Source organism: Pseudorasbora parva, chromosome 23 (assembly GCF_024679245.1).
Source record: "Pseudorasbora parva isolate DD20220531a chromosome 23, ASM2467924v1, whole genome shotgun sequence".
NCBI classification, from domain to species: Eukaryota; Metazoa; Chordata; class Actinopteri; order Cypriniformes; family Gobionidae; genus Pseudorasbora; species Pseudorasbora parva.
The window spans coordinates 38,181,395-38,207,318 of NC_090194.1; the positions used below are offsets into that span (position 1 = coordinate 38,181,395).

The following is a 25,924-nucleotide window of genomic DNA, read 5'->3' on the forward strand; positions in this document are numbered from 1 at the left end:
AAATAAGACCTCATTCATTAATGTTATTTGTATATTTAGTTGAGTAACTCTGATCATAATGTTAGTGTCCCCAACTGAGCAAGCCAAGCCAAAGGCGACCAAAGGAACCGAAACTCCATCAGGGCATGATGGAGAAAAATAAACCTTAGAGAAACCAGACTCAGTTCTCCTCTGGCCTATTAACACACAGCGGAGGATTATTATTCTGGACACCGCACAGGTCAGATTAGAGCAGAATATTAGACATTTCGGGGTATCACGCAAGAGGCGGGTTCAGATCAGTAATATAGTTTATAGAATTAAATAAGACATGAATAATTATTTTTATTTGTATATTTAGTTGAATAACTCTGATTTATTCGCGTCTGTATTCCTGCTCCAGCTGCAGCTTCTCCCTGTGGAGCGATGGCTGGTTTCGGCAGGCCTGGACCTTCTCGAAGAAGCTGAAGTTTGCAGCCAGTTTTCCAGCTTTGCAGTCGGACAGGATTGGGATGAACTCGTGATCCCACAGGATCTCCTGCGGAAGGTAGGATGTGCGGCTCTGGCAGGTGGCGGCTGTGGACTCTACAGTCGCATTTAGGCTGAGCAGGAGCTCGAACTCTCGCTTGGCCAAATCATCGGCGGTCAGGCCGGTTAGAGGGCTTCGCTCATCCAGAATGTGGCAGAATGTGAGCGGCAGCAGCAGGAATGGGCACTCGGCGCTGGAGTCCAGATGGAAGTCCAGGCTGGTCTGGTGCACGAGGCTCTTCTGGCCTTCCTTCGTGATGTACGGCGAGACCAGTTTCCCCGAAAGCTGGCACTGAATTAGGAGGCTTTTCCTCAGATTGGCCACTCGCACCATTAAACACAGCCGGCCGTCTCTCCGGCAGACCACGGCGCAGCGGCTGAAGCGGATGGAGCCCGCGCGCTTTTTGGGCCGGGCCAGTTTAGCCAGAAACGCTCCGGTTACGAAGATCTCAGCGAGGCCTGTGAGCACCAGCTGGAGCACCAGCGTCCCGATGGCCAGAGGACACTCCTCCGAGATGTGCCGAAAGCCGTAGCCGATGGTGCTCTGCGTCTCCAGCGAGAACAGGTACGCGCCGGTCAGCGAGCCGACATTCATCACGCACGGCGTGTGATTGGACGACGGGGCGAAGTCGCCGTTCCTCAGACCAATCAGGTAGAAGACGAGGCCGAAGACGAACCACGTGGTGACGAATGTGGAGGCGAAGAGCGTGATCTTATAGCGCCACTTCATGTCCACCACTGTGGTCCAGAGATCATGCAGGAAAAGCTTCGCCATGCCCTCCACGTTATCGATCTTCACGTTACTGTGGCCATCTTTGGACACCATACGCCGCACGGGCTCCATTATCCTGCCTGAAGAGGAGAAGACACAACCAGTAATGCAAATCATCAAATATGACATACACTACATCACACAGTTCAATCCGTGTCTACATTTATGAAGCCATGAGAAGAGTTTTTGTGCACCTTACAATGAAATAACGACTTATATAGTGATGGCCGATTTCAAAACAAAGCTTCGAACCGTTAAGAGTCAGTGAATCGATTCATGATTCGAACCGTTATGAGTCAGTGAATCGATTCATGATTCGGATCGCGAGTCAAACTGCTGATGTCACGTGACTTTGGCGATCCGAATCATGAATCGATTCACTGACTCATAACGGTTTGAAGCTTTGTTCTGAAATCGGCCATCACTATATAAGTCGTTATTTAGTGTTTTCCCGCACTAACTCTATTCTGGCCTCTTCATCAATGATTGTAGAGCCGCTGTAGTGAGATGGGCTTTGTAGCGACGTCTTTAGTGCCTTTATGGGTCTTGAGAGAGGAAATGACATTGGTGTCAATGAAGGCCTTTCTGAGCCATCGGATTTCAACACTAATATCTTCATCTGTGTGTGAAGATGAGCGGAGGTCTGACGGCTGGCCAACCGCAGGAGGAATTAATCACACAGTTTACACTTCTGGCTGAACTAGCGCTTTAAATGTAAGAACATTAACTAAAGCTTTAAGGGGTTAAATGGCTATTGTGATGGACATGGCTTAGTGTGAATGTATAATAAACGATTTAATCAGATGTACACTATATAGCCAAAAGTATTGGGTCCCTGAGTTCAGGTGTTCAGTCTCTTCATGGCCACAGGTGTATAACTCCAGCTCTCGGCCTGCAGACGCTTCTACACACATTAGTGAAAGAATGGGTCCAACAGCTCCAGACTTCTGTGGCCTTCAGATGAGCTCAAGAACAGCGGAGAGAGCTTCATGGAATGGGTTTCCATGGCCGAGCAGCTCATCCAAGCCTTACATCACCAAGAGCAATGCAAAGCGTGGGATGCAGTGGAGTAAAGCAGCCGCCACTGGACTCTAGAGCAGTGAGACGTGTTCTCTGAGCGACCAATCACGCTTCAGTCTGACAATCCCATGGACGAGTCTGGGTTTGGCCGTCGCCAGGAGAACGGGACTCGCCTGACTGCATTGTGCCAAGTGTAAAGTTTGGTGGAGGGGGGATTATGGGGTGGGGTTGTTTTTCAGGGGTTGGCCCCTTAGTTCCAGTGAAAGGAACTCTTAATGCTTCACCAAGACATTTTGGACAATTTCACGCTCTCAGCTTTGTGGGATCAGTTTGTGGACGGCCCCTTCCTGTCCCAGCATGACTGCGCTCCAGTGCACAAAGCGTCGCTCCATAAAGACATGGATGAGGAGTTTGGTGTAGAGGAACTGGACTGGCCTGCACAGAGTCCTGAGCTCAACCCGATAGAACAGCTTTGGGATGAATTAGAGCGGAGACTGAGAGCCAGGCCTTCTCGTCCAACATCAGTGCCTGACCTCACAAATGAGCTTCTAGAAGAATGGGCAAAAATCCCCATAAACACACTCCTAAACCTTGAGGAAAGCCTTCCCAGAAGAGCTGGAGCTGTTAGAGAGGGTGGGCCGACTCCAGATTAAACCCTATGATATAGTGTGTGTGTGTGTGTGTGTGTGTGTGTGTGTGTGTGTGTGTGTGTGTGTGTGTGTGTATGGCCCGAATGAACCAAACATTAATATCATTCAAACGCCTGCGCCTCGTCGCTCTAGTGATGAGAGACAACAAACCGCATTCAGTCACAGTTCTCCTTCAGGTCCTCTTCATCACATGTTATTTTAATGCCAATCTTAAACTCATTCGACGCTTCTCTTTACAGATGAAACTTTGAAGCTTCAGTCTGCAGTTAAACTCTCTCTCTCTCACACACACACACACACACACACACACACACACACACACACACACACACACACACACACACACACTCTCTCTCTCTCTCTCTGTTAGTCGAGTTAATCAACAGTCCTGCAGTTGTAAATTAACAGAGCAAGCTCATGTTCATATATATACGTATATATATATATCTATATGAGCAGATAGATAACTGCATAAGCGTGTGTGATCAGTGAGATCGGTGAGTTTGCAGCTCTGACCTGTAGTCTGTAGCGGTGCGCGCTCCTCCGCTGTCCGTGTGTTTGTCGTGATACCGAGGACAGTTAATGAGTCTACAGAAGGAAATTACAGTCAGACTAGTCCAGCCGGTTCTCAGAAACTCCTCCTCCTGTTTCTCATATTCCTGTTATGAGTCCAAACACACTGATCCTTGAGCTCATCTGTGCGTGAAGTACACACACACACACACACACACACACACGTTTGTTTTTGTGAAATGTGGGGACATTCCATAGGCGTAATGGTTTTTAACAAAGTACAAACTGTATTTTCTTTCCCCTTACACTGCCCCTAAACCTACCCATCACACACACACACACACACACACACACACACACACACACACACACACACACACTCTGCCTCTAAACCTACCCATCACACACACACACACACACACACATACTTGTTTTTGTGCATTGTGGGGATCACCTGTCAGAATGCTACATAGTGAGGACCACCCTTTCCTATGATCCTACAGACCTAAAAAAAATTAGTTGACAAAAACTAAAAAGCCTGTTTAAAAGTATCACTTCAGATTTTAAATATTTCACTAAAAAAATTACAAACCTGACACAGTGGTCACTTGTGGGGACATTTCAGGTATTGAGTATATCTGGGGTCCAGCAAACACACAACCCGTCTTTATTCAGTGTGGGGACTGAACTCACACACCAAACACCAGTCTTTAGTCACTGTGGGGACCGAACTCACACCAAAAACCAGTCTTTGGTCAGTGTGGGGACCAAACTCACACACCAAACGCCAGTCTTTAGTCACTGTGGGGACCAAACTCACACACCAAACACCAGTCTTTAGTCACTGTGGGGACCAAACTCACACACCAAACGCCAGTCTTTGGTCAGTGTGGGGACCAAACTCACACCAAACGCCAGTCTTTAGTCAGTGTGGGGACCAAACTCACACACCAAACGCCAGTCTTTGGTCAGTGTGGGGACCAAACTCACACCAAACGCCAGTCTTTAGTCAGTGTGGGGACCAAACTCACACACCAAACGCCAGTCTTTGGTCAGTGTGGGGACCAAACTCACACCAAACGCCAGTCTTTAGTCAGTGTGGGGACCGAACTCACACACCAAACGCCAGTCTTTAGTCAGTGTGGGGACCAAACTCACACACCAAACGCCAGTCTTTGGTCAGTGTGGGTACCAAACTCACACACCAAACACCCGTCTTTAGTCACTGTGGGGACCAAACTCACACACCAAACGCCAGTCTTTGGTCACTGTGGGGACCGAACTCACACACCAAACACCCGTCTTTAGTCACTGTGGGGACCAAACTCACACACCAAACGCCAGTCTTTGGTCACTGTGGGGACCGAACTCACACACCAAACACCCGTCTTTAGTCACTGTGGGGACCAAACTCACACACCAAACGCCAGTCTTTAGTCACTGTGGGGACCAAACTCACACACCAAACACCCGTCTTTAGTCACTGTGGGGACCAAACTCACACACCAAACGCCAGTCTTTGGTCACTGTGGGGACCGAACTCACACACCAAACGCCAGTCTTTGGTCAGTGTGGGGACTGAACTCACACACCAAACGCCAGTCTTTGGTCAGTGTGGGGACTGAACTCACACACCAAACACCCGTCTTTAGTCACTGTGGGGACCAAACTCACACACCAAACGCCAGTCTTTGGTCAGTGTGGGGACCGAACTCACACACCAAACACCCGTCTTTAGTCACTGTGGGGACCAAACTCACACACCAAACGCCAGTCTTTGGTCAGTGTGGGGACTGAACTCACACACCAAACGCCAGTCTTTAGTCAATGTGGGGACCGAACTCACACACCAAACACCAGTCTTTGGTCAGTGTGGGGACCGAACTCACACACCAAACACCAGTCTTTGGTCAGTGTGGGGACCAAACTCACACACCAAACACCAGTCTTTAGTCACTGTGGGGACCAAACTCACACACCAAACGCCAGTCTTTGGTCAGTGTGGGGACCAAACTCACACCAAACGCCAGTCTTTGGTCACTGTGGGGACCAAACTCACACCAAACGCCAGTCTTTAGTCAGTGTGGGGACCAAACTCACACCAAACGCCAGTCTTTAGTCACTGTGGGGACCAAACTCACACACCAAACGCCAGTCTTTGGTCAGTGTGGGGACCAAACTCACACCAAACGCCAGTCTTTGGTCACTGTGGGGACCAAACTCACACCAAACGCCAGTCTTTAGTCAGTGTGGGGACCAAACTCACACACCAAACGCCAGTCTTTGGTCAGTGTGGGGACCAAACTCACACACCAAACACCCGTCTTTAGTCACTGTGGGGACCAAACTCACACACCAAACACCAGTCTTTAGTCAGTGTGGGGACTGAACTCACACACCAAACGCCAGTCTTTGGTCACTGTGGGGACCGAACTCACACACCAAACACCCGTCTTTAGTCACTGTGGGGACCAAACTCACACACCAAACACCCGTCTTTAGTCACTGTGGGGACCAAACTCACACACCAAACGCCAGTCTTTGGTCACTGTGGGGACCAACTCACACACCAAACACCCGTCTTTAGTCACTGTGGGGACCGAACTCACACACCAAACACCAGTCTTTAGTCACTGTGGGGACCAAACTCACACACCAAACACCAGTCTTTAGTCAGTGTGGGGACCGAACTAACACACCAAACACCAGTCTTTAGTCAGTGTGGGGACCGAACTAACACACCAAACACCAGTCTTTAGTCAGTGTGGGGACCGAACTCACACACCAAACACCAGTCTTTAGTCAGTGTGGGGACCGAACTCACACACCAAACGCCAGTCTTTAGTCAGTGTGGGGACCGAACTCACACACCAAACACCAGTCTTTAGTCAGTGTGGGGACCGAACTCACACACCAAACACCCGTCTTTAGTCAGTGTGGGGACCGAACTCACACACCAAACACCCGTCTTTGGTCACTGTGGGGACCGAACTCACACACCAAACACCAGTCTTTGGTCACTGTGGGGACCGAACTCACACACCAAACACCAGTCTTTGGTCACTGTGGGGACCGAACTCACACACCAAACACCCGTCTTTGGTCACTGTGGGGACCGAACTCACACACCAAACACCAGTCTTTAGTCAGTGTGGGGACCGAACTCACACACCAAACGCCAGTCTTTAGTCAGTGTGGGGACCGAACTCACACACCAAACGCCAGTCTTTAGTCAGTGTGGGGACCGAACTCACACACCAAACACCCGTCTTTGGTCACTGTGGGGACTGAACTCACACACCAAACACCAGTCTTTAGTCAGTGTGGGGACCGAACTCACACACCAAACACCCGTCTTTGGTCACTGTGGGGACTGAACTCACACACCAAACGCCAGTCTTTAGTCAGTGTGGGGACTGAACTCACACACCAAACACCCGTCTTTGGTCACTGTGGGGACTGAACTCACACACCAAACACCAGTCTTTGGTCACTGTGGGGACTGAACTCACACACCAAACACCAGTCTTTGGTCACTGTGGGGACCGAACTCACACACCAAACGCCAGTCTTTAGTCAGTGTGGGGACCGAACTCACACACCAAACACCAGTCTTTAGTCAGTGTGGGGACCGAACTCACACACCAAACGCCCGTCTTTAGTCAGTGTGGGGACCGAACTCACACACCAAACGCCCGTCTTTAGTCAGTGTGGGGACCGAACTCACACACCAAACACCAGTCTTTGGTCACTGTGGGGACCGAACTCACACAGCAAACACCAGTCTTTAGTCAGTGTGGGGACCGAACTCACACACCAAACGCCAGTCTTTGGTCAGTGTGGGGACCGAACTCACACACCAAACGCCCGTCTTTGGTCACTGTGGGGACCGAACTCACACACCAAACACCCGTCTTTGGTCACTGTGGGGGCCGAACTCACACACCAAACACCCGTCTTTGGTCACTGTGGGGACTGAACTCACACACCAAACACCCGTCTTTGGTCACTGTGGGGACCGAACTCACACACCAAACGCCAGTCTTTGGTCACTGTGGGGACCGAACTCACACACCAAACGCCAGTCTTTAGTCAGTGTGGGGACCGAACTCACACACCAAACACCAGTCTTTGGTCACTGTGGGGACCGAACTCACACACCAAACACCCGTCTTTGGTCACTGTGGGGACCGAACTCACACACCAAACACCCATCTTTGGTCACTGTGGGGACTGAACTCAAACACCAAACGCCAGTCTTTGGTCACTGTGGGGACCGAACTCACACACCAAACGCCAGTCTTTAGTCACTGTGGGGACCGAACTCACACACCAAACGCCAGTCTTTAGTCAGTGTGGGGACCGAACTCACACACCAAACACCCGTCTTTGGTCACTGTGGGGACTGAACTCACACACCAAACGCCAGTCTTTGGTCACTGTGGGGACCGAACTCACACACCAAACGCCAGTCTTTGGTCACTGTGGGGACTGAACTCACACACCAAACGCCAGTCTTTAGTCAGTGTGGGGACCGAACTCACACACCAAACACCCGTCTTTGGTCACTGTGGGGACTGAACTCACACACCAAACGCCAGTCTTTAGTCAGTGTGGGGACCGAACTCACACACCAAACGCCAGTCTTTAGTCACTGTGGGGACTGAACTCACACACCAAACGCCAGTCTTTAGTCAGTGTGGGGACCGAACTCACACACCAAACACCCGTCTTTGGTCACTGTGGGGACTGAACTCACACACCAAACACCCGTCTTCGGTCACTGTGGGGACTGAACTCACACACCAAACGCCAGTGTTTGGTCACTGTGGGGACCGAACTCACACACCAAACGCCAGTCTTTGGTCACTGTGGGGACCGAACTCACACACCAAACGCCAGTCTTTGGTCACTGTGGGGACCGAACTCACACACCAAACGCCAGTCTTTGGTCACTGTGGGGACTGAACTCACACACCAAACACCAGTCTTTAGTCAGTGTGGGGCCCGAACTCACACACCAAACGCCAGTCTTTAGTCAGTGTGGGGACTGAACTCACACACCAAACGCCAGTCTTTAGTCACTGTGGGGACCAAACTCACACACCAAACACCCGTCTTTGGTCACTGTGGGGACCGAACTCACACACCAAACGCAAGTCTTTAGTCAGTGTGGGGACCAAACTCACACACCAAACACCCGTCTTTGGTCACTGTGGGGACCGAACTCACACACCAAACGCCAGTCTTTGGTCACTGTGGGGACCAAACTCACACACCAAACACCAGTCTTTAGTCACTGTGGGGACCGAACTCACACACCAAACACCCGAACTCACACACAAAAGACAATCTGCAGTACTTTAGACAAAACAGGAGCTCCAATTTGCTCCATGCTTTAATTGATTTTGTAGATGTTTGTTTTATATGTATAAACAACATTGTTAGTACTTTTCAAGGTTGAGTAAAAAAATGTGTAATACAGTATATGACATTTTCAAAACTCATAACATCAGTACGTCACCATAGCCAAGTCAAGAAACATTAGCTTAAAACATTCATGAAGATGTTCACAGTAAACACTATACGAGTTTAAAAAAATTATGAATTACTAAAACCCTTCATGACCAACACTGCATTCTCAAGTAACTTTAGCATTAAAGTCTACCATGCCTGCGTTTATAGAAGAAAAAAAATTATACATTTGAAGCACATAAGGATTATACAATAATATGAAACTGATGGTCTATTTAGTTATAACCATGTGACTATGGACGCTTGTTTTAAAGCTATAAAAGCTTGTTTCTACCAATGAACAATTTAATCTGCCAGTGTGCCAATTAATGTGTCAGATCTTTTCTGTTTAGAGCGGAGATTTTTGATGTAAAATTTAAGTGTGGACCACTCTCTATTTTTAAGTGCAAGTTCCGCCTCTTTACACCTCATGCAGTCCGCCTTTCCTGGAATTTTGCGGTTGTTAATAAACCTCATCATATGCGCCTCCACAGCCTGTATCTCATGTTTGTTCCAGGCCGTCTTCTTAACGTAACCTGTGGGGGGAACACATTAGCATTTTACTCATGAGAAGCACTTGCATCAACAATGCATCAACCAGTGGTTTTATTTCACTGAGTGGTACAGTTCAGTACAGTACGGTTGGGTAACCCTGATCAGGCTTGTGTTTTCACTGCCAATAGTACCCTTACTTGGTAGGCGGGGTGTATGCTGGAAAGCACAACATTTTTGTTAATGTCAGTTTTAATGAACAATAATATCCATTATAAAAGGTATAAGTACAAAGTATAAGAGTCTTATATAAGAAGAAATAAATAAAGCAAGCAAATATTTCAGTCAAAGTATGCTACAAAATCACCGGTGTGCTATCGTAAAATTCAAAATAAATATATAAAGTTAAACATCATTTGTGCTCAGTCAAAACGTCATGACCAGGAACAAATAGATTCATGAGACCACAAATGCATGTTAAAGGGTTAGTTCACCCAAAAATGAAATGTCATTAACTCCTCTCCCTAATGTCGTTCCACACCCGTAAGACCTCCGCTCATCTTCACACACAGTTTAAGATATTTGATATTTAGTCTGAGAGCGTATGCAAGTGTATGCACACTATACTGTCCATGTCCAGAAAGGGAATAAAAACATCATCACAGTAGTCCATATGAGACATCAGTGGGTTAATTAGAGTCTCTTGAAGCATCCAAAATACATTTGGGTCCATAAAATAACAAAAACTACGACTTTATTCAGCATCGTCTTCTCTTCCGCGTTCTTCAAAAAAAGATTCAAACGGTCATGAATCAGTGAATCGATCAATGATTCGAACAAAAACTACGACTTTATTCAGCATAAATAAAAATATCACTGCTGCTTTGAGTACTGAACTTTTTGATTCTGTTCACAGCTGAACTGCTCCGGACTGACAAAATCTGTAACTTTTCTTCTTTACCTTTTGGTTAAGCAGTAAAGCTCATGCCACTATCTGATGTGTAACTCTCTGATGTGTCAGGAATGTACTCTTCCTCACTGACAGATAACTCATCTTCACTCGATCCATCTGAGTACTCAGCAATCTTCCATCTAGCCTTGAAAGACAATGACCATTCAGTTAATTTTATCCTCTATCATAGGCTATTCTCTATTCTATTCTGTTCTGATCTGTTCTGTTCTGTTCAAGCTATTCAAGTAATTAACACTTACTCTGGTGTTTTTCGCTCTTTTGGATGTTGTGGTACAAGCGTAATGTTGTTCACTAATTGCAAATGGTGCACGATTCCTTCTGATGTCATTTTGAATGTCTGTATGGTCATCATCACTGTTTACACTGGAATTTTCAAAGAGATCATCCGAATCATCACGAATCACGGATCTCTAAAAACAAAAACATCACAATGACAAGTTTTAAATGATCTAAAAAAAGTATGTTTCTCATATAATGAAAAAGAACTGTTGCCTTTTTTACACTTTAAAATGAATGTGTAAAATCTGTATCATTTAAGTCAACATTTGTTAAACGCTCTATCCATGTCTATCAATTTAAAGGGATAGTTCCCTCAAAAATGAAAATTCTATCATTAACATTACTCATCCTCATGTTGTTCCAAACCCATAAGACCCTTATTCATCTTCAGAAAACAGACTGAAATAATGTTGATGAAATCTGAACTTTTGCCTGTCATTCTAACTCCAGATGGAGAGAAAGAAAGCACTTGGATATCACCAAAAATATCTTGTGGCCAAGAATGTCTTATGGGTGTGAAACGACATGAGGGTGAGCAATTAATTAAAATTAAAAATTTTGGGTGAACTATCCCTTTAACAAAACAGGTCGTGAACCATTACCAAACAATATTAAAAACAAACAATATAGTAACCAAGCACCTTAAGACTATTCTAGTGAAAGTAGAAATTATACACCTCTGACTATAACTTAATATTGCAATGAAATTGTATTAGACAATTGTAGATTGTACATCAGAATTATACAGTTAGTTATTAATTGGATTTTTAGCTGTGTTGTATTTTATGCACAATAAACGACTGGAGAATTCCCATGTCACTAGATGAATTTTAATTAAGACCAATCAAAATAAACCGCATATGTACGAAATCGTTGAATTATTCACAATAGCAACTTGCATTTAGAAAACATATTTTAAGGTGGTCCAAAATACTTTTATTTGTCCTTTTAAATGTACTTCACATTATTCAGCTAAAAATAATGCAATTTCGGTATGAGAGTAAGTAAATAAAATTAAATAAAAATACCTTTTTATAAGATGTCATATTTTTAGAACACACAACGCCATCGTCGCTGTCTGAGTAATCAACCAAAGGCTGTTAAGAACAAAAAAGAAATAAAAATATGAAAATGAAGTGGAAAAAAGAAAATCTCTGTCAGACAGAGACACTGAGGCACAGACAGAAAAAGAGGCACAGACAGATAAAGAGGCACAGACAGATAAAGAGGCACAGATAGATAAAGAGGCACAGACAGATAAAGAGGCACAGACAGAGACAGACAGATAAAGAGGCACAGACAGATAAAGAGGCACAGACAGAGACAGACAGATAAAGAGGCACAGACAGATAAAGAGGCACAGACAGATAAAGAGGCACAGACAGATAAAGAGGCACAGACAGATAAAGAGGCACAGGCAGAGACAGACAGATATAGAGGCACAGACAGAGACAGACAGATAAAGAGGCACAGACAGAGACAGACAGATATAGAGGCACAGACAGAGACAGAGAGATATAGAGGCACAGACAGAGACAGACAGATATAGAGGCACAGACAGAGACAGACAGATAAAGAGGCACAGACCGATAAAGAGGCACAGACAGATATAGAGGCACAGGCAGAGACAGACAGATATAGAGGCACAGACAGATAAAGAGGCACAGATAGATAAAGAGGCACAGACAGATAAAGAGGCACAGACAGAGACAGACAGATATACAGGCATAGACAGATAAAGAGGCACAGACAGAGACAGACAGATATAGAGGCACAGACAGATAAAGAGGCACAGACAGAGACAGACAGATAAAGAGGCACAGACAGATAAAGAGGCACAGACACAGACAGACAGATAAAGAGGCACAGACAGATAAAGAGGCACAGACAGAGACAGACAGATATAGAGGCACAGACAGAGACAGACAGATAAAGAGGCACAGACAGATAAAGAGGCACAGACAGATAAAGAGGCACAGACAGAGACAGACAGATATAGAGGCACAGACAGAGACAGACAGATAAAGAGGCACAGACACAGACAGACAGATAATGAGGCACAGACAGATAAAGAGGCACAGACAGAGACAGACAGATATAGAGGCACAGACAGATAAAGAGGCACAGACAGATACAGACAGATAAAGAGGCACAGACAGATAAAGAGGCACAGACACAGACAGACAGATAAAGAGGCACAGACACAGACAGACAGATAAAGAGGCACAGACAGATAATAAATACACATACCTCAGCTGTGAATCGTGAAGTGCTTGCAGTAGTTACAGAATCCTCAGAGCAGTTCTCTATGGCTGTCATGTTGTCATCATCCTTGCATGGAGGCTGTAATAAAGTTATATAAAAAATAGTTACAAGTCTTTACTTATTAGACAAGGTCCCCACCATGCCAAACCTGTGAAGTGTGTGTACCAAAGGGTTTGAATGGCTTTCCTAAAACTACAGGTCCCCACAATGCACATTACACTGGAAACAGTGTGTAAGACTTTCCCATGTCAAAACCAAATATAAGAAATTAATAGACAGACAGATAAAGAGGCACAGACAGATATAGAGGCACAGACAGATAAAGAGGCACAGACAGATAAAGAGGCACAGACAGATATAGAGGCACAGACAGATAAAGAGGCACAGACAGATATAGAGGCACAGACAGATAAAGAGGCACAGACAGATAAAGAGGCACAGACAGATAAAGAGGCACAGACAGATATAGAGGCACAGACAGATATAGAGGCACAGACAGATAAAGAGGCACAGACAGATAAAGAGGCACAGACAGATAAAGAGGCACAGACAGATATAGAGGCACAGACAGATAAAGAGGCACATACAGATATAGAGGCACAGACAGAGACAGACAGATGAAGAGGCACAGACAGAAAAAGAGGCACAGACAGATAAAGAGGCACAGACAGATATAGAGGCACAGACAGAGACAGACAGATGAAGAGGCACAGACAGATAAAGAGGCAGACAGATAAAGAGGCACAGACACAGACAGACAGATAAAGAGGCACAGACAGATAAAGAGGCACAGACAGAGACAGACAGATAAAGAGGCACAGAGATAATAAATACACATACCTCAGCTGTGAATCGTGAAGTGCCTGCAGTAGTTACAGAATCCTCAGAGCAGTTCTCTATGGCTGTCATGTTGTCATCATCCTTGCATGGAGGCTGTAATAAAGTTATATAAAAAATAGTTACAAGTCTTTACTTATTAGACAAGGTCCCCACCATGCCAAACCTGTGAAGTGTGTGTACCAAAGGGTTTGAATGGCTTTCCTAAAACTAAAGGACCCCACAATGCACATTACACTGGAAACAGTGTGTAAGACTTTCCCATGTCAAAACCAAATATAAGAAATTAACAGACAGACAGATAAAGAGGCACAGACAGATATAGAGGCACAGACAGATAAAGAGGCACATACAGATATAGAGGTACATGCAGATATAGAGGCACATGCAGATATAGAGGCACAGACAGATAAAGAGGCACAGACAGATAAAGAGGCACAGACAGATAAAGAGGCACAGACAGATAAAGAGGCACATGCAGATATAGAGGCACAGACAGATAAAGAGGCACAGACAGAGACAGACAGATAAAGAGGCACAGACAGATAAAGAGGCACAGACAGATAAAGAGGCACAGACAGATAAAGAGGCACAGACAGAGACAGACAGATAAAGAGGCACAGACAGATAAAGAGGCACAGACAGAGACAGACAGATAAAGAGGCCCAGACAGATAAAGAGGCACAGACAGATAAAGAGGCACAGACAGAGACAGACAGATAAAGAGGCACAGACAGATAAAGAGGCACAGACAGATAAAGAGGCACAGACAGAGACAGACAGATAAAGAGGCACAGACAGATAAAGAGGCACAGACAGATATAGAGGCACATGCAGATATAGAGGCACAGACAGATAAAGAGGCACAGACAGAGACAGACAGATAAAGAGGCACAGACAGATAAAGAGGCACAGACAGATAAAGAGGCACATACAGAGACAGACAGATATAGAGGCACAGACAGATAAAGAGGCACAGATAGATAAAGAGGCAGAGACAGATAAAGAGGCACAGACAGAGACAGACAGATAAAGAGGCACAGACAGATAAAGAGGCACAGACAGAGACAGACAGATAAAGAGGCACAGACACAGACAGACAGATAAAGAGGCACAGACAGATAAAGAGGCACAGACACAGACAGACAGATAAAGAGGCACAGACAGAGACAGACAGATAAAGAGGCACAGACAGATAAAGAGGCACAGACAGATAATAAATACACATACCTCAGCTGTGAATCGTGAAGTGCCTGCAGTAGTTACAGAATCCTCAGAGCAGTTCTCTATGGCTGTCATGTTGTCATCATCCTTGCATGGAGGCTGTAATAAAGTTATATAAAAAATAGTTACAAGTCTTTACTTATTAGACAAGGTCCCCACCATGCCAAACCTGTGAAGTGTGTGTACCAAAGGGTTTGAATGGCTTTCCTAAAACTACAGGTCCCCACAATGCACATTACACTGGAAACAGTGTGTAAGACTTTCCCATGTCAAAACCAAATATAAGAAATTAATAGACAGACAGATAAAGAGGCACAGACAGATATAGAGGCACAGACAGATAAAGAGGCACAGACAGATAAAGAGGCACAGACAGATATAGAGGCACATGCAGATATAGAGGCACAGACAGAGACAGACAGATAAAGAGGCACAGACAGATATAGAGGCACATGCAGATATAGAGGCACAGACAGATAAAGAGGCACAGACAGAGACAGACCGATAAAGAGGCACAGACAGATAAAGAGGCACAGACGGATAAAGAGGCACAGACACAGACAGACAGATAAAGAGGCACAGACAGATAAAGAGGCACAGACACAGACAGACAGATAAAGAGGCACAGACAGATAAAGAGGCACAGACACAGACAGACAGATAAAGAGGCACAGACAGATAAAGAGGCACAGACACAGACAGACAGATAAAGAGGCACAGACAGATATAGAGGCACATGCAGATATAGAGGCACAGACAGAGACAGACAGATAAAGAGGCACAGACAGATATAGAGGCACATGCAGATATAGAGGCACAGACAGATAAAGAGGCACAGACAGAGACAGACCGATAAAGAGGCACAGACAGATAAAGAGGCACAGACAGATATAGAGGCACAGACAGATATAGAGGCACATGCAGATATAGAGGCACAGACAGAGACAGACAGATAAAGAGGCACAGACAGATATAGAGGCACATGCAGATATAGAGGCACAGACAGATAAAGAGGCACAGACAGAGACAGACCGATAAAGAGGCACAGACAGATAAAGAGGCACAGACGGATAAAGAGGCACAGACACAGACAGACAGATAAAGAGGCACAGACAGATAAAGAGGCACAGACACAGACAGACAGATAAAGAGGCACAGACAGATAAAGAGGCACAGACAGATAAAGAGGCACAGACAGAGACAGACAGATAAAGAGGCACAGACAGATAAAGAGGCACAGACAGATAAAGAGGCACAGACACAGACAGACAGATAAAGAGGCACAGACAGAGTCAGACAGATAAAGAGGCAAAGACAGATAAAGAGGCACAGACAGATAAAGAGGCACAGACAGATAAAGAGGCACAGACAGATAAAGAGGCACAGACAGATAAAGAGGCACAGACAGAAACAGACAGATAAAGAGGCACAGACAGATAAAGAGGCACAGACAGAGACAGACAGATAAAGAGGCACAGACAGATATAGAGTCACAGACAGATATAGAGGCACAGGCAGATACAGACAGATATAGAGGCACAGACAGATAAAGAGGCACAGACAGAAACAGACAGATAAAGAGGCACAGACAGAGACAGACAGATAAAGAGGCACAGACAGATATAGAGTCACAGACAGATATAGAGGCACAGACAGATATAGAGGCACAGGCAGAGACAGACAGATATAGAGGCACAGACAGATAAAGACGCACAGACAGATAAAGAGGCACAGACAGATAAAGAGGCACAGACACAGACAGACAGATAAAGAGGCACAGACAGATATAGAGGCACAGACAGATATAGAGGCACAGACAGATAAAGAGGCACAGACAGATAAAGAGGCACAGACACAGACAGACAGATAAAGAGGCACAGACAGATATAGAGGCACAGACAGAGACAGACAGATAAAGAGGCACAGACAGATATAGAGTCACAGACAGATATAGAGGCACAGACACAGACAGACAGATATAGAGGCACAGACAGATAAAGAGGCACAGACAGAGACAGACAGATAAAGAGGCACAGACAGATATAGAGTCACAGACAGATATAGAGGCACAGGCAGAGACAGACAGATATAGAGGCACAGACAGATAAAGAGGCACAGACAGATAAAGAGGCACAGACAGAGACAGACAGATAAAGAGGCACAGACAGATAAAGAGGCACAGACAGATAAAGAGGCACAGATAGATAAAGAGGCACAGACAGATATAGAGGCACATGCAGATATAGAGGCACAGACAGATAAAGAGGCACAGACAGAGACAGACAGATATAGAGGCACAGACACAGACAGACAGATAAAGAGGCACAGACAGATAAAGAGGCACAGACAGAGACAGACAGATAAAGAGGCACAGAGATAATAAATACACATACCTCAGCTGTGAATCGTGAAGTGCTTGCAGTAGTTACAGAATCCTCAGAGCAGTTCTCTATGGCTGTCATGTTGTCATCATCCTTGCATGGAGGCTGTAATAAAGTTATATAAAAAATAGTTACAAGTCTTTACTTATTAGACAAGGTCCCCACCATGCCAAACCTGTGAAGTGTGTGTACCAAAGGGTTTGAATGGCTTACATAAGGGGTGTCATGATTCCATGATTACATTAAGGAGTACTTGATTAAAAAAAATATATGATTACTTGTTTAACTGTTGATTAACTGGCAAAATACCCAAAGTGGTGCATTCTATGGATGAGAATCCATGAAACGCATTAAACCGCTTTTCTACGGCTGCACTATGCATTTAAACCATTTTAAACTCTTACTTTAGCAAAGTGCTATTGTGAATTCACTAAGTCCACTATTCCATTAAATAAAAGATAAATTAAATTAAACCTTCACTAACACAGGACAATATATTATCTTACTAAATATTCTGTTCATTGAAGTTTGCATGTTTTGACGGCCACATATTCTTGTTCAGGAAGTGACAGTAGCCGTAGCAATTCTGTTGTACAGAAATGGCCAAATGTTAATGATCAAGTGAACATTTGAATTAATTGTTGTTTAGTCAGTATTTTTTTAAATATTACATATTTTGACATTTTTGTTTAATAAAACCATACAACTTGATTCAAACTTGAAAAACAATGCTTTGATACTTGATTTGAACCAAAATTATTATTGCTTCATTGCTATTATGTATGTATTTTAAGCAATTTTAAAGGCTTTTATTCCCTCACATACATTTATCACCAAAAAATAAAATAAAAAATATTGTAGTGGTGTCATTGCATCACCTGTTAACAATGCTATACCCGCATAGAAACGTCATACATTTTATATATATGCAATGACACCACTACAATGGCTAAAATTTCTTATTTGAATTAGAATTTCTTTGGTTTCAAACATAGTTGGAAACATTTGGGATAATGTATGGAGGTCAACAAAAATATAGAGCATTGTTCTAGTTGTTTATTTATATACTTTACCCATTTCCTCTACTGTACAAATTATAAAAGTTGTCAAATTTTGCCAAACCTTTCTCCAAGGCCAGTGACTTCCTCCATAGTCATATGCTAGTTCCTCTCCAGGAATGATATCTCTTGCAGCGAATAGGCACAAACAAGGTTTTCCCTCAACGATAATCCTTTTCATTGTACAATTTGGGTTTATGTGATCATCATATATAAGGCGGCCAAGGGAGCCATCCTCATGAGTAGCATCAATGCTTCAGGAAACAAAAAATAATCATTTTGTCTAACAAACCACAGCAAGACAAATTTAAATGTGAACAAAATGAAATTAACTTTTTTACAGTAAATTTTAAAGTGTATTCATTAAACAAACAAACAAAAAACAAAACACCCTACCTCCACTTCTTGTTCTGCCAGATGAAGTCAAACATAAAAAAAGTGTCATGATTGGCCTCTCTTCTTTGTTCAGCTTCAATTAAGGTGATCGTTTCTCCCCTATATTCGACAATCAAAATCTCCTTTAATAAAAGAATTAAGGCAAACACTCCAAAACCTGAAAAAAGGGGGGAGTGGGAGAGAGAGAGACAATTGAATTCCTTGCAGACATGTAACTAATACATTTATGGTAAGTAAAATGTAAACAACTTTTAAGCTTTGTAATAGTTTAAGTTAAACTGTTTAACCAATGTATTCAACCTGCTTTCACAATGCATGCTTATTTCTTTCATTAATTACAGATACTATCACAAAGAGCAATTTAAACTGCTGAAACAAACAATATTCTTTATATTCCAATGGACCCAAATTCCATAAAATAATCATGGTTACTTATTTAGTGTTTTTAAACCATTAAATCATAGTTAAAACGTATGTTATTAACTTTATATTTAACACTCATGTTACCAATAAGAAACGAGTCCTGCTAGCTATACTAGGCTCTGCTATACCATCATGGTAACAAAAATAAGAAATAGCAGATTCATAATTAATTGGTGGAAGATTTCCTATTCATGGCCATGATATATATTTATATTTCCCGGGCCATGTTGGGAGCGCCGTACTTCTAATCACAATCCAGTCACAACAACAAAGTTCTTTACAAACCTAACAGTTACCTTTATAATCGTTTATGTGTTTGGCCTCCAGTGCGTCGGTCTTCTCGATGCCACGGAGAACATGATCTTCCGCTTCTTTTAATGGTTTTATTCTTCTCGGTCTCATTTCACCAGGCCGTCTCTCGTCGTTCCTCTGGTTCCAGTGATTCAGCGATGTCACGCGGTCTCACAATCTCCCAACACCCCGCAGTTTATAACACTTACAATACGCAGTAACATGCACATGTAAACACTTCAAATTGTATAACGATGTGAAGTTTTAATTTATCAATAGTTCATTCGACACATTCAATATTATGATTCTGATAAAAAACGTTAACGTTAATTAATCTCATTAGAAAACTCCATTGCATCAACATTCTTAAAAATAATTCGAATTTGTGATGTTTATTTATTGAATTATGTAATTTAATATTTACAAGTAGATTAATTACCTGTACGAATGTACTTTCCCCGTTTTTTGTCGTTTAATTAAGCGATTCGCGCATGAGCAGTTGAAAAAATGTGTACCTTCATGTATTACGTCATATCTGTGTGCATAGGTGCAGTTCCGCGACCAGGCTACAGGGGCGCTGTAGAGCAGTGCAGCCACACACACTCATACACAAAAGTCCGGTTTTTGTTCATGGAGGGGATCATTAAAAAAAACTGCAGTAGGCATATCAGCACCGCCTCCTGAGCCGATTACAAGCAAAACATTGTGGGGACCGGCGATTTGGTCCCCACTATGTTTTTGGTCCCCACTATGTGAGTGTGCAAACGTGTTGAGGACCCCACTATGTAATAAAAACAAACACACACACACACACACACACACACACACACACACACACACACACACACTGCCCCTAAACCTACCCATCACACACACACACACACACACACACACACACACACACTCTGCCCCTAAACCTACCCATCACACACACACACACACACACACACACACACTGCCCCTAAACCTACCCATCACACACACACACACACACACACACACACACACACTGCCCCTAAACCTACCCATCACACACACACACACTCTGCCCCTAAACCTACCCATCACACACACACACACACACACACTGCCCCTAAACCTACCCATCACACACACACACACACACACTCTCTGCCCCTAAACCTACCCATCACACACACACACACACACACACACACACACACACACACACACACTCTGCCCCTAAACCTACCCAACACACACACACACAAACACACACACACACACTATCCCTGCCCCTAAACCTACCCATCACACACACACACACACACACTGCCCCTAAACCTACCCATCACACACACACACACATACACACACACTCTGCCCCTAAACCTACCCATCACACACACACACACACACACACACACACACACACACACACACTGCCCCTAAACCTACCCATCTCACACACACACACACACACTTGTCCTGCCAGTGTCTCGTTTTCCAGCACAAACCTAAACATTCTCAAATCAAGACGCGTTTGCTGGAGAAGAAGAAATGACTGAAAATATTAAGACTTTATTCTTTAATGAAGTGAGTTGTGTTGTATTCTTCTGACCCCGTTGGCAGATATTTGTGTTTGATTTAAGCACATCATTCTTAATAATCAAAGTTAATATATCTTAATATCTCCAGTGATTTCTTCTTCTGCATGTGATAATGTTCAGATATGTGTGAAGATCATCAGCTGGTCTTATTTTAATGAATATGAAAGAGACGACATGACAGTAATCCAGAATAATCATAATTCTGCTCGTGCTAGCAGCAGCAGGAACCCGATGCTCAAACCACTGACATTAATCTGCAGATCTGAGATACCTACAGTTTGAAACGTTTACTTCCTGAAATGTTTTACTTCAGAACGTTAGAGAACATCCCATAATGATTGAAGAATGAAATGTTTTCCCATAACCAAGAAAAAGAAAGTCAGAAATAATGTTTTCAAATATTTGTATCAGTTTTATTTGATCAACATGATATTCAGAATAGCTAACATTAATATTACGCTCATTACACAATAAAATATGACATTATATATAAATATATATTTACAGTTATAAAAACAGATTTAAACGACCAGTTCAAGAGATCAGTTTATCATCAAAAGGTCAGATCTGCGGTTACTGTTTGATATTCATGCATATAAACACCGATCAGGCATAACATTATGACCTTATATTGTGTGACCCGTCTCTGATGGACTCCACTCGACCCCTGAAGGTGTGCTGTCGTATCTGGCACCAGGATGTTAGCAGCAGATCCTTTAAGTCCTGTAAGTTGCGAGATGGATCGGGCTTGTTTGTTCGGCTCATCCCACAGATGCTCGATTGGATTGAGATCTGGGGAATCTGGAGGCCGAGTCGACGCCTCAAACTGGTCGTTGTGCTCCTCAAACCATTCCTGAAGCCTTTGTGCTTTGTGTCAGGAGCATTATCCTGCTGGAAGAGCCACAGCCACCAGAATACCGTTTCCATCAAAGGCTGAACATGGTCTCAGCAATGCTTAGGTAGGTGGAGCGTGTCAAAGTAACATCCACATGGATGGAGGACCCAAGGTTTCCCAGCAGAACATTGGCCAAAGCATCACACTGCCTCCGCCGGCTCGCCTTCTTCCCATAGTGCATCCTGGGGCCATGTGTTCCCCACACACACACCCGGCCATCCACGTGATGTAGAAGAACACATGATTCCTCAGACCAGGCCACCTTCTTCCATTGCTCCGTGGTCCAGTTCTGATGCTCACGTGCCACTGTTGGTGCTTTCGGCGGGGTCAGGGGTCAGAGGTCACCCTATGCCGCCCCATACGCCTCAAACTGAGCTGCTCTGTGTATTCTGACAGCTTTCTATCAGAACCAGCATTAACTTCTGGAGCAGTTTTAGCTCCAGTAGCTCGTCTGTTTGATCGGACCCCACGGGCCAGCCTTCGCTCCCCACGGTCATCAATGAGCCTTGGCCGCCCATGACCCTGTGGCCGGTTCTCCACTGGTCCTTCCTTGGAGCACTTTTGATAGATACTGACCACTGCAGACCGGGAACAGCCCACAAGAGCTGCAGTTTTGGAGATGCTCTGACCCAGTCGTCTAGCCGTCACAATCTGGCCAAACTCGCTCAAATCCTTACGCTTGCCCATTTCTCCTGCTTCACACACATCAACTCTGAGGACTAAATGTTCACTTGCTGCCTAATATATCCCACCCACTAACAGGATCATCTGTGTTATTCCCTTCACTGGTCATAATGTTATGCCTGATCGGTGTATGCACCGGTCAGAGTGTGAATTACTCCACCATAATTGGGGGGTCCTGCTCCTCCAGCTCTCCTATGACCATCATGGGCCGCTGCCATATCAATCCCCGCCGGATCGCCCTCGTGTTTGATGAACACAGCATTAGGGTTCTCCGATTAAACGGCAGTTATCGACATAAAAATGGGAAATAATAGAACGTAAAAACAATACTAACCAATTACAAACTAATTCAGAAAACCTTTAGCCTAGGCTACTTGACTCTTTATGTTTCCACAGGTTTCCTGATGTTATGTTGGTTTTCCAGTTTAGTTTTAGTCACATCTTCAGAATTCTCCCTCTATACCCCAGCGGTAATGTCCACACGCTGCGTTATAACACGCGTCCAGTGGCCTCCTCGAGCAGCAAACACTCAGTGTAAAGGTGGAAACAACTCCACAACCCAACAGGGAAGCGCATTTCACCTCAACCTTCGACTCGTTGACGTCCTAAAGAAGGCTCGATCGCTTCGCGGGTCGACATTAACACACGGACAACATTATATTCAGAATTTACAATATTTTATACCACTTTTTAATGTGTGATTGTGTGAAACGAGATAGAGATACCTAGCCTGGCTCTGAGATACCAACCTTTCGCAAACGTGCTTTCAGCGTCGAGCGAAGACGCGCGTCATGGAGACGCGCGCGGTGTGCACGGAGGGGAAGGGGTGTGTGTGTGTGTGTGTGTGTGTGTGAGAGACGCATGAGTGACAGAGACGGAGGGAGAGCAGGTAAAGGAAATGCAGCTGAATGAATACACTGCGTGTTTAAAATAGCGTTAAAAATGAAAGACCTTGACAGAGAAGAAAACTACGGGCATGATGTTTTTTTCCCATTAGTGTTCGTTTTTTCGTTCGTTGTCGTTATTTATTATAACCGAAAACTGATATTTCTGTCCCATTGGGGGGTATAGTGCTGATGATGACGTCACGTGACCTCGCCTTGACCTTTGGTGACCCGTAACCAGCCATTTTCTATTCTGTAGTTTTGATTCCTCATAGCTGGCTTTAAGTTTATATGATTTCTACAAGTTCACTTTAACTATTCATATACTTCTGAAAAATATGATCCGAGGTCTATGAATGAGATTGGCTAGTAAAAGCTGTAATTAAATGTTTAGTTTTAATTAGAATGATCATTTTCTATTTTATATTGACATTCTCATTATTCACTTCATATTTTAACAACATCACATGCATGACAAATGAAGGAACGTTTGAATTTTAATATTTGTCAGGTGTAGAATAAAAATGCACACGTGAAGCTAAGCGTTTTGTATTTCCTTAATATGTATTAATATTACGAAATGTCCATAAGTAAGAATATTGATCCCCATGTTCTTCTTCATAATAACCGCAGTAAGCCCAACAGTGTTAGTGGAGTATGTGTGTGTGTGTGTGTGTGTGTGTGTGTGATGGTGTCATGACAGTGAGTGTCCTGCAGATGGCGGAAGAGCGCTGATGAGCCGTGGCTGGATCCGGTCAGGTGTGTGTGTGTGTGTGTGTGTGTGTGTCCACAAGCGTCTTCATGAGAGCGATCAGACTGTGAGAGTAAAGATTTATATCATACAGGTGAACAGAGTGGCTTTACGTTTGGCGTTGTACGCGTATTTTGAACACACACACACACACACACACACACACACACACACACACACACACACACACACACACACGAATGTTATCGTTTGTACATTTTGCAAGACAAACCCTGAGGAAGAGACTCATGTTTGCGGTGTGTTTCAGTCTTAAGAGCCTAAACATTTGTGATTTATACACACATATAGCCTTCAACAGGAAGTTCGGGCAGTTTGGTGTGTGTGTGTGTGTGTGTGTGTGTGTGTGTATTGCAGCAAGGCAGAATTAAAAAGCAGTTTTTCCTGACAATAATAATGGCTGTAGTTTGTCCCTTCTGTGGCCCCTGAATAATTACAGCAGTAATAGATGTTCTCAGGGGTCCGGGGTCACACCGCACACACACACACACACACATGGCAGCAGGAGGTTGAACACACGCGCTCAAGAGGAACTTACTGACTCAAGACGGTTAATGTGTGACCACACACTGCCATCAAACCAACATCAGTCTCCTAAAGTTCAGCAGATGAACACACTCACACACACACACACACACACACACACACACACACACACACTCACACATGTTGGTCTATGTGGTTTACAGGGACTCTCCATAGGCGTAATGGTTTTTATACTGTACAAACCGTATTTTCTATCCCCTTACACTGCCCCTAAACCTACCCATCACACACACACACACACACACACACACACACACTCACACATGTTGGTCTATGTGGTTTACAGGGACTCTCCATAGGCGTAATGGTTTTTATACTGTACAAACCGTATTTTCTATCCCCTTACACTGCCCCTAAACCTACCCATCACACACACACACACACACACACACACTGCCCCTAAACCTACCCATCACACACACACACACACACACACTCACACATGTTGGTCTATGTGGTTTACAGGGACTCTCCATAGGCGTAATGGTTTTTATACTGTACAAACCGTATTTTCTATCCCCTTACACTGCCCCTTAACCTACCCATCACACACACACACACACACACACACTGCCCCTAAACCTACCCATCACAGGAAACATTCTGCATTTTTACTTTCTCAAAAAAACATCATTTAGTGTTTTTAAGGCCATTTGAATTATGAGGACATTTGATATGTCCTCATAAACCACATTTATAGTGTAATACCAGTGTAATACCCATGTAGTTATACAAATTTGTGTCCTCATAAACCACATAAACAGGCTCACACACACACACACACACACACACACACACGATGATTATCAGATCATTGATCTGCTCATAACTCCTGCTGATGATCATCACACACACACACACACACACACACACACACACACACACACACACACACACACACACACACACACACACACACACACACACTGCCCCTAAACCTACCCATCACACACACACACACAAACACACACACACACTGC

General features: G+C 44.1%; 2 protein-coding genes across 4 annotated transcripts; both read right to left on the reverse strand.

Moving 5' to 3' along the window:
- Positions 1 to 221: 221 nt before the first annotated feature.
- kcnj15 (potassium inwardly rectifying channel subfamily J member 15) lies at positions 222 to 23,521 on the reverse strand. The gene is made up of 3 exons (XM_067433311.1): positions 23,495 to 23,521; positions 3,466 to 3,537; positions 222 to 1,359 (listed from the first exon to the last, which is right to left on the reverse strand). The coding sequence occupies exon 3, from the start codon at positions 1,349 to 1,351 to the stop codon at positions 356 to 358; it is 996 nt and encodes a 331-aa protein (XP_067289412.1). The 5' UTR covers positions 1,352 to 1,359; positions 3,466 to 3,537; positions 23,495 to 23,521; the 3' UTR covers positions 222 to 355.
- On the reverse strand, positions 8,825 to 19,085 carry LOC137062517 (uncharacterized). Of its 3 annotated transcripts, XM_067433388.1 has the most exons (10): positions 18,882 to 19,085; positions 18,550 to 18,739; positions 17,440 to 17,532; positions 15,053 to 15,145; positions 13,826 to 13,918; positions 12,971 to 13,063; positions 11,749 to 11,817; positions 10,681 to 10,851; positions 10,430 to 10,565; positions 8,825 to 9,512 (listed from the first exon to the last, which is right to left on the reverse strand). In XM_067433388.1, the coding sequence occupies exons 1-9, from the start codon at positions 18,914 to 18,916 to the stop codon at positions 10,437 to 10,439; spliced, it is 966 nt and encodes a 321-aa protein (XP_067289489.1). In that variant the 5' UTR covers positions 18,917 to 19,085; the 3' UTR covers positions 8,825 to 9,512; positions 10,430 to 10,436. The 3 variants fall into 3 exon arrangements, with proteins under 3 accessions (XP_067289489.1, XP_067289490.1, XP_067289491.1); XM_067433389.1 differs by lacking the exon at positions 10,430 to 10,565; XM_067433390.1 differs by lacking the exons at positions 10,430 to 10,565; positions 10,681 to 10,851.
- Positions 23,522 to 25,924: the final 2,403 nt, after the last annotated feature.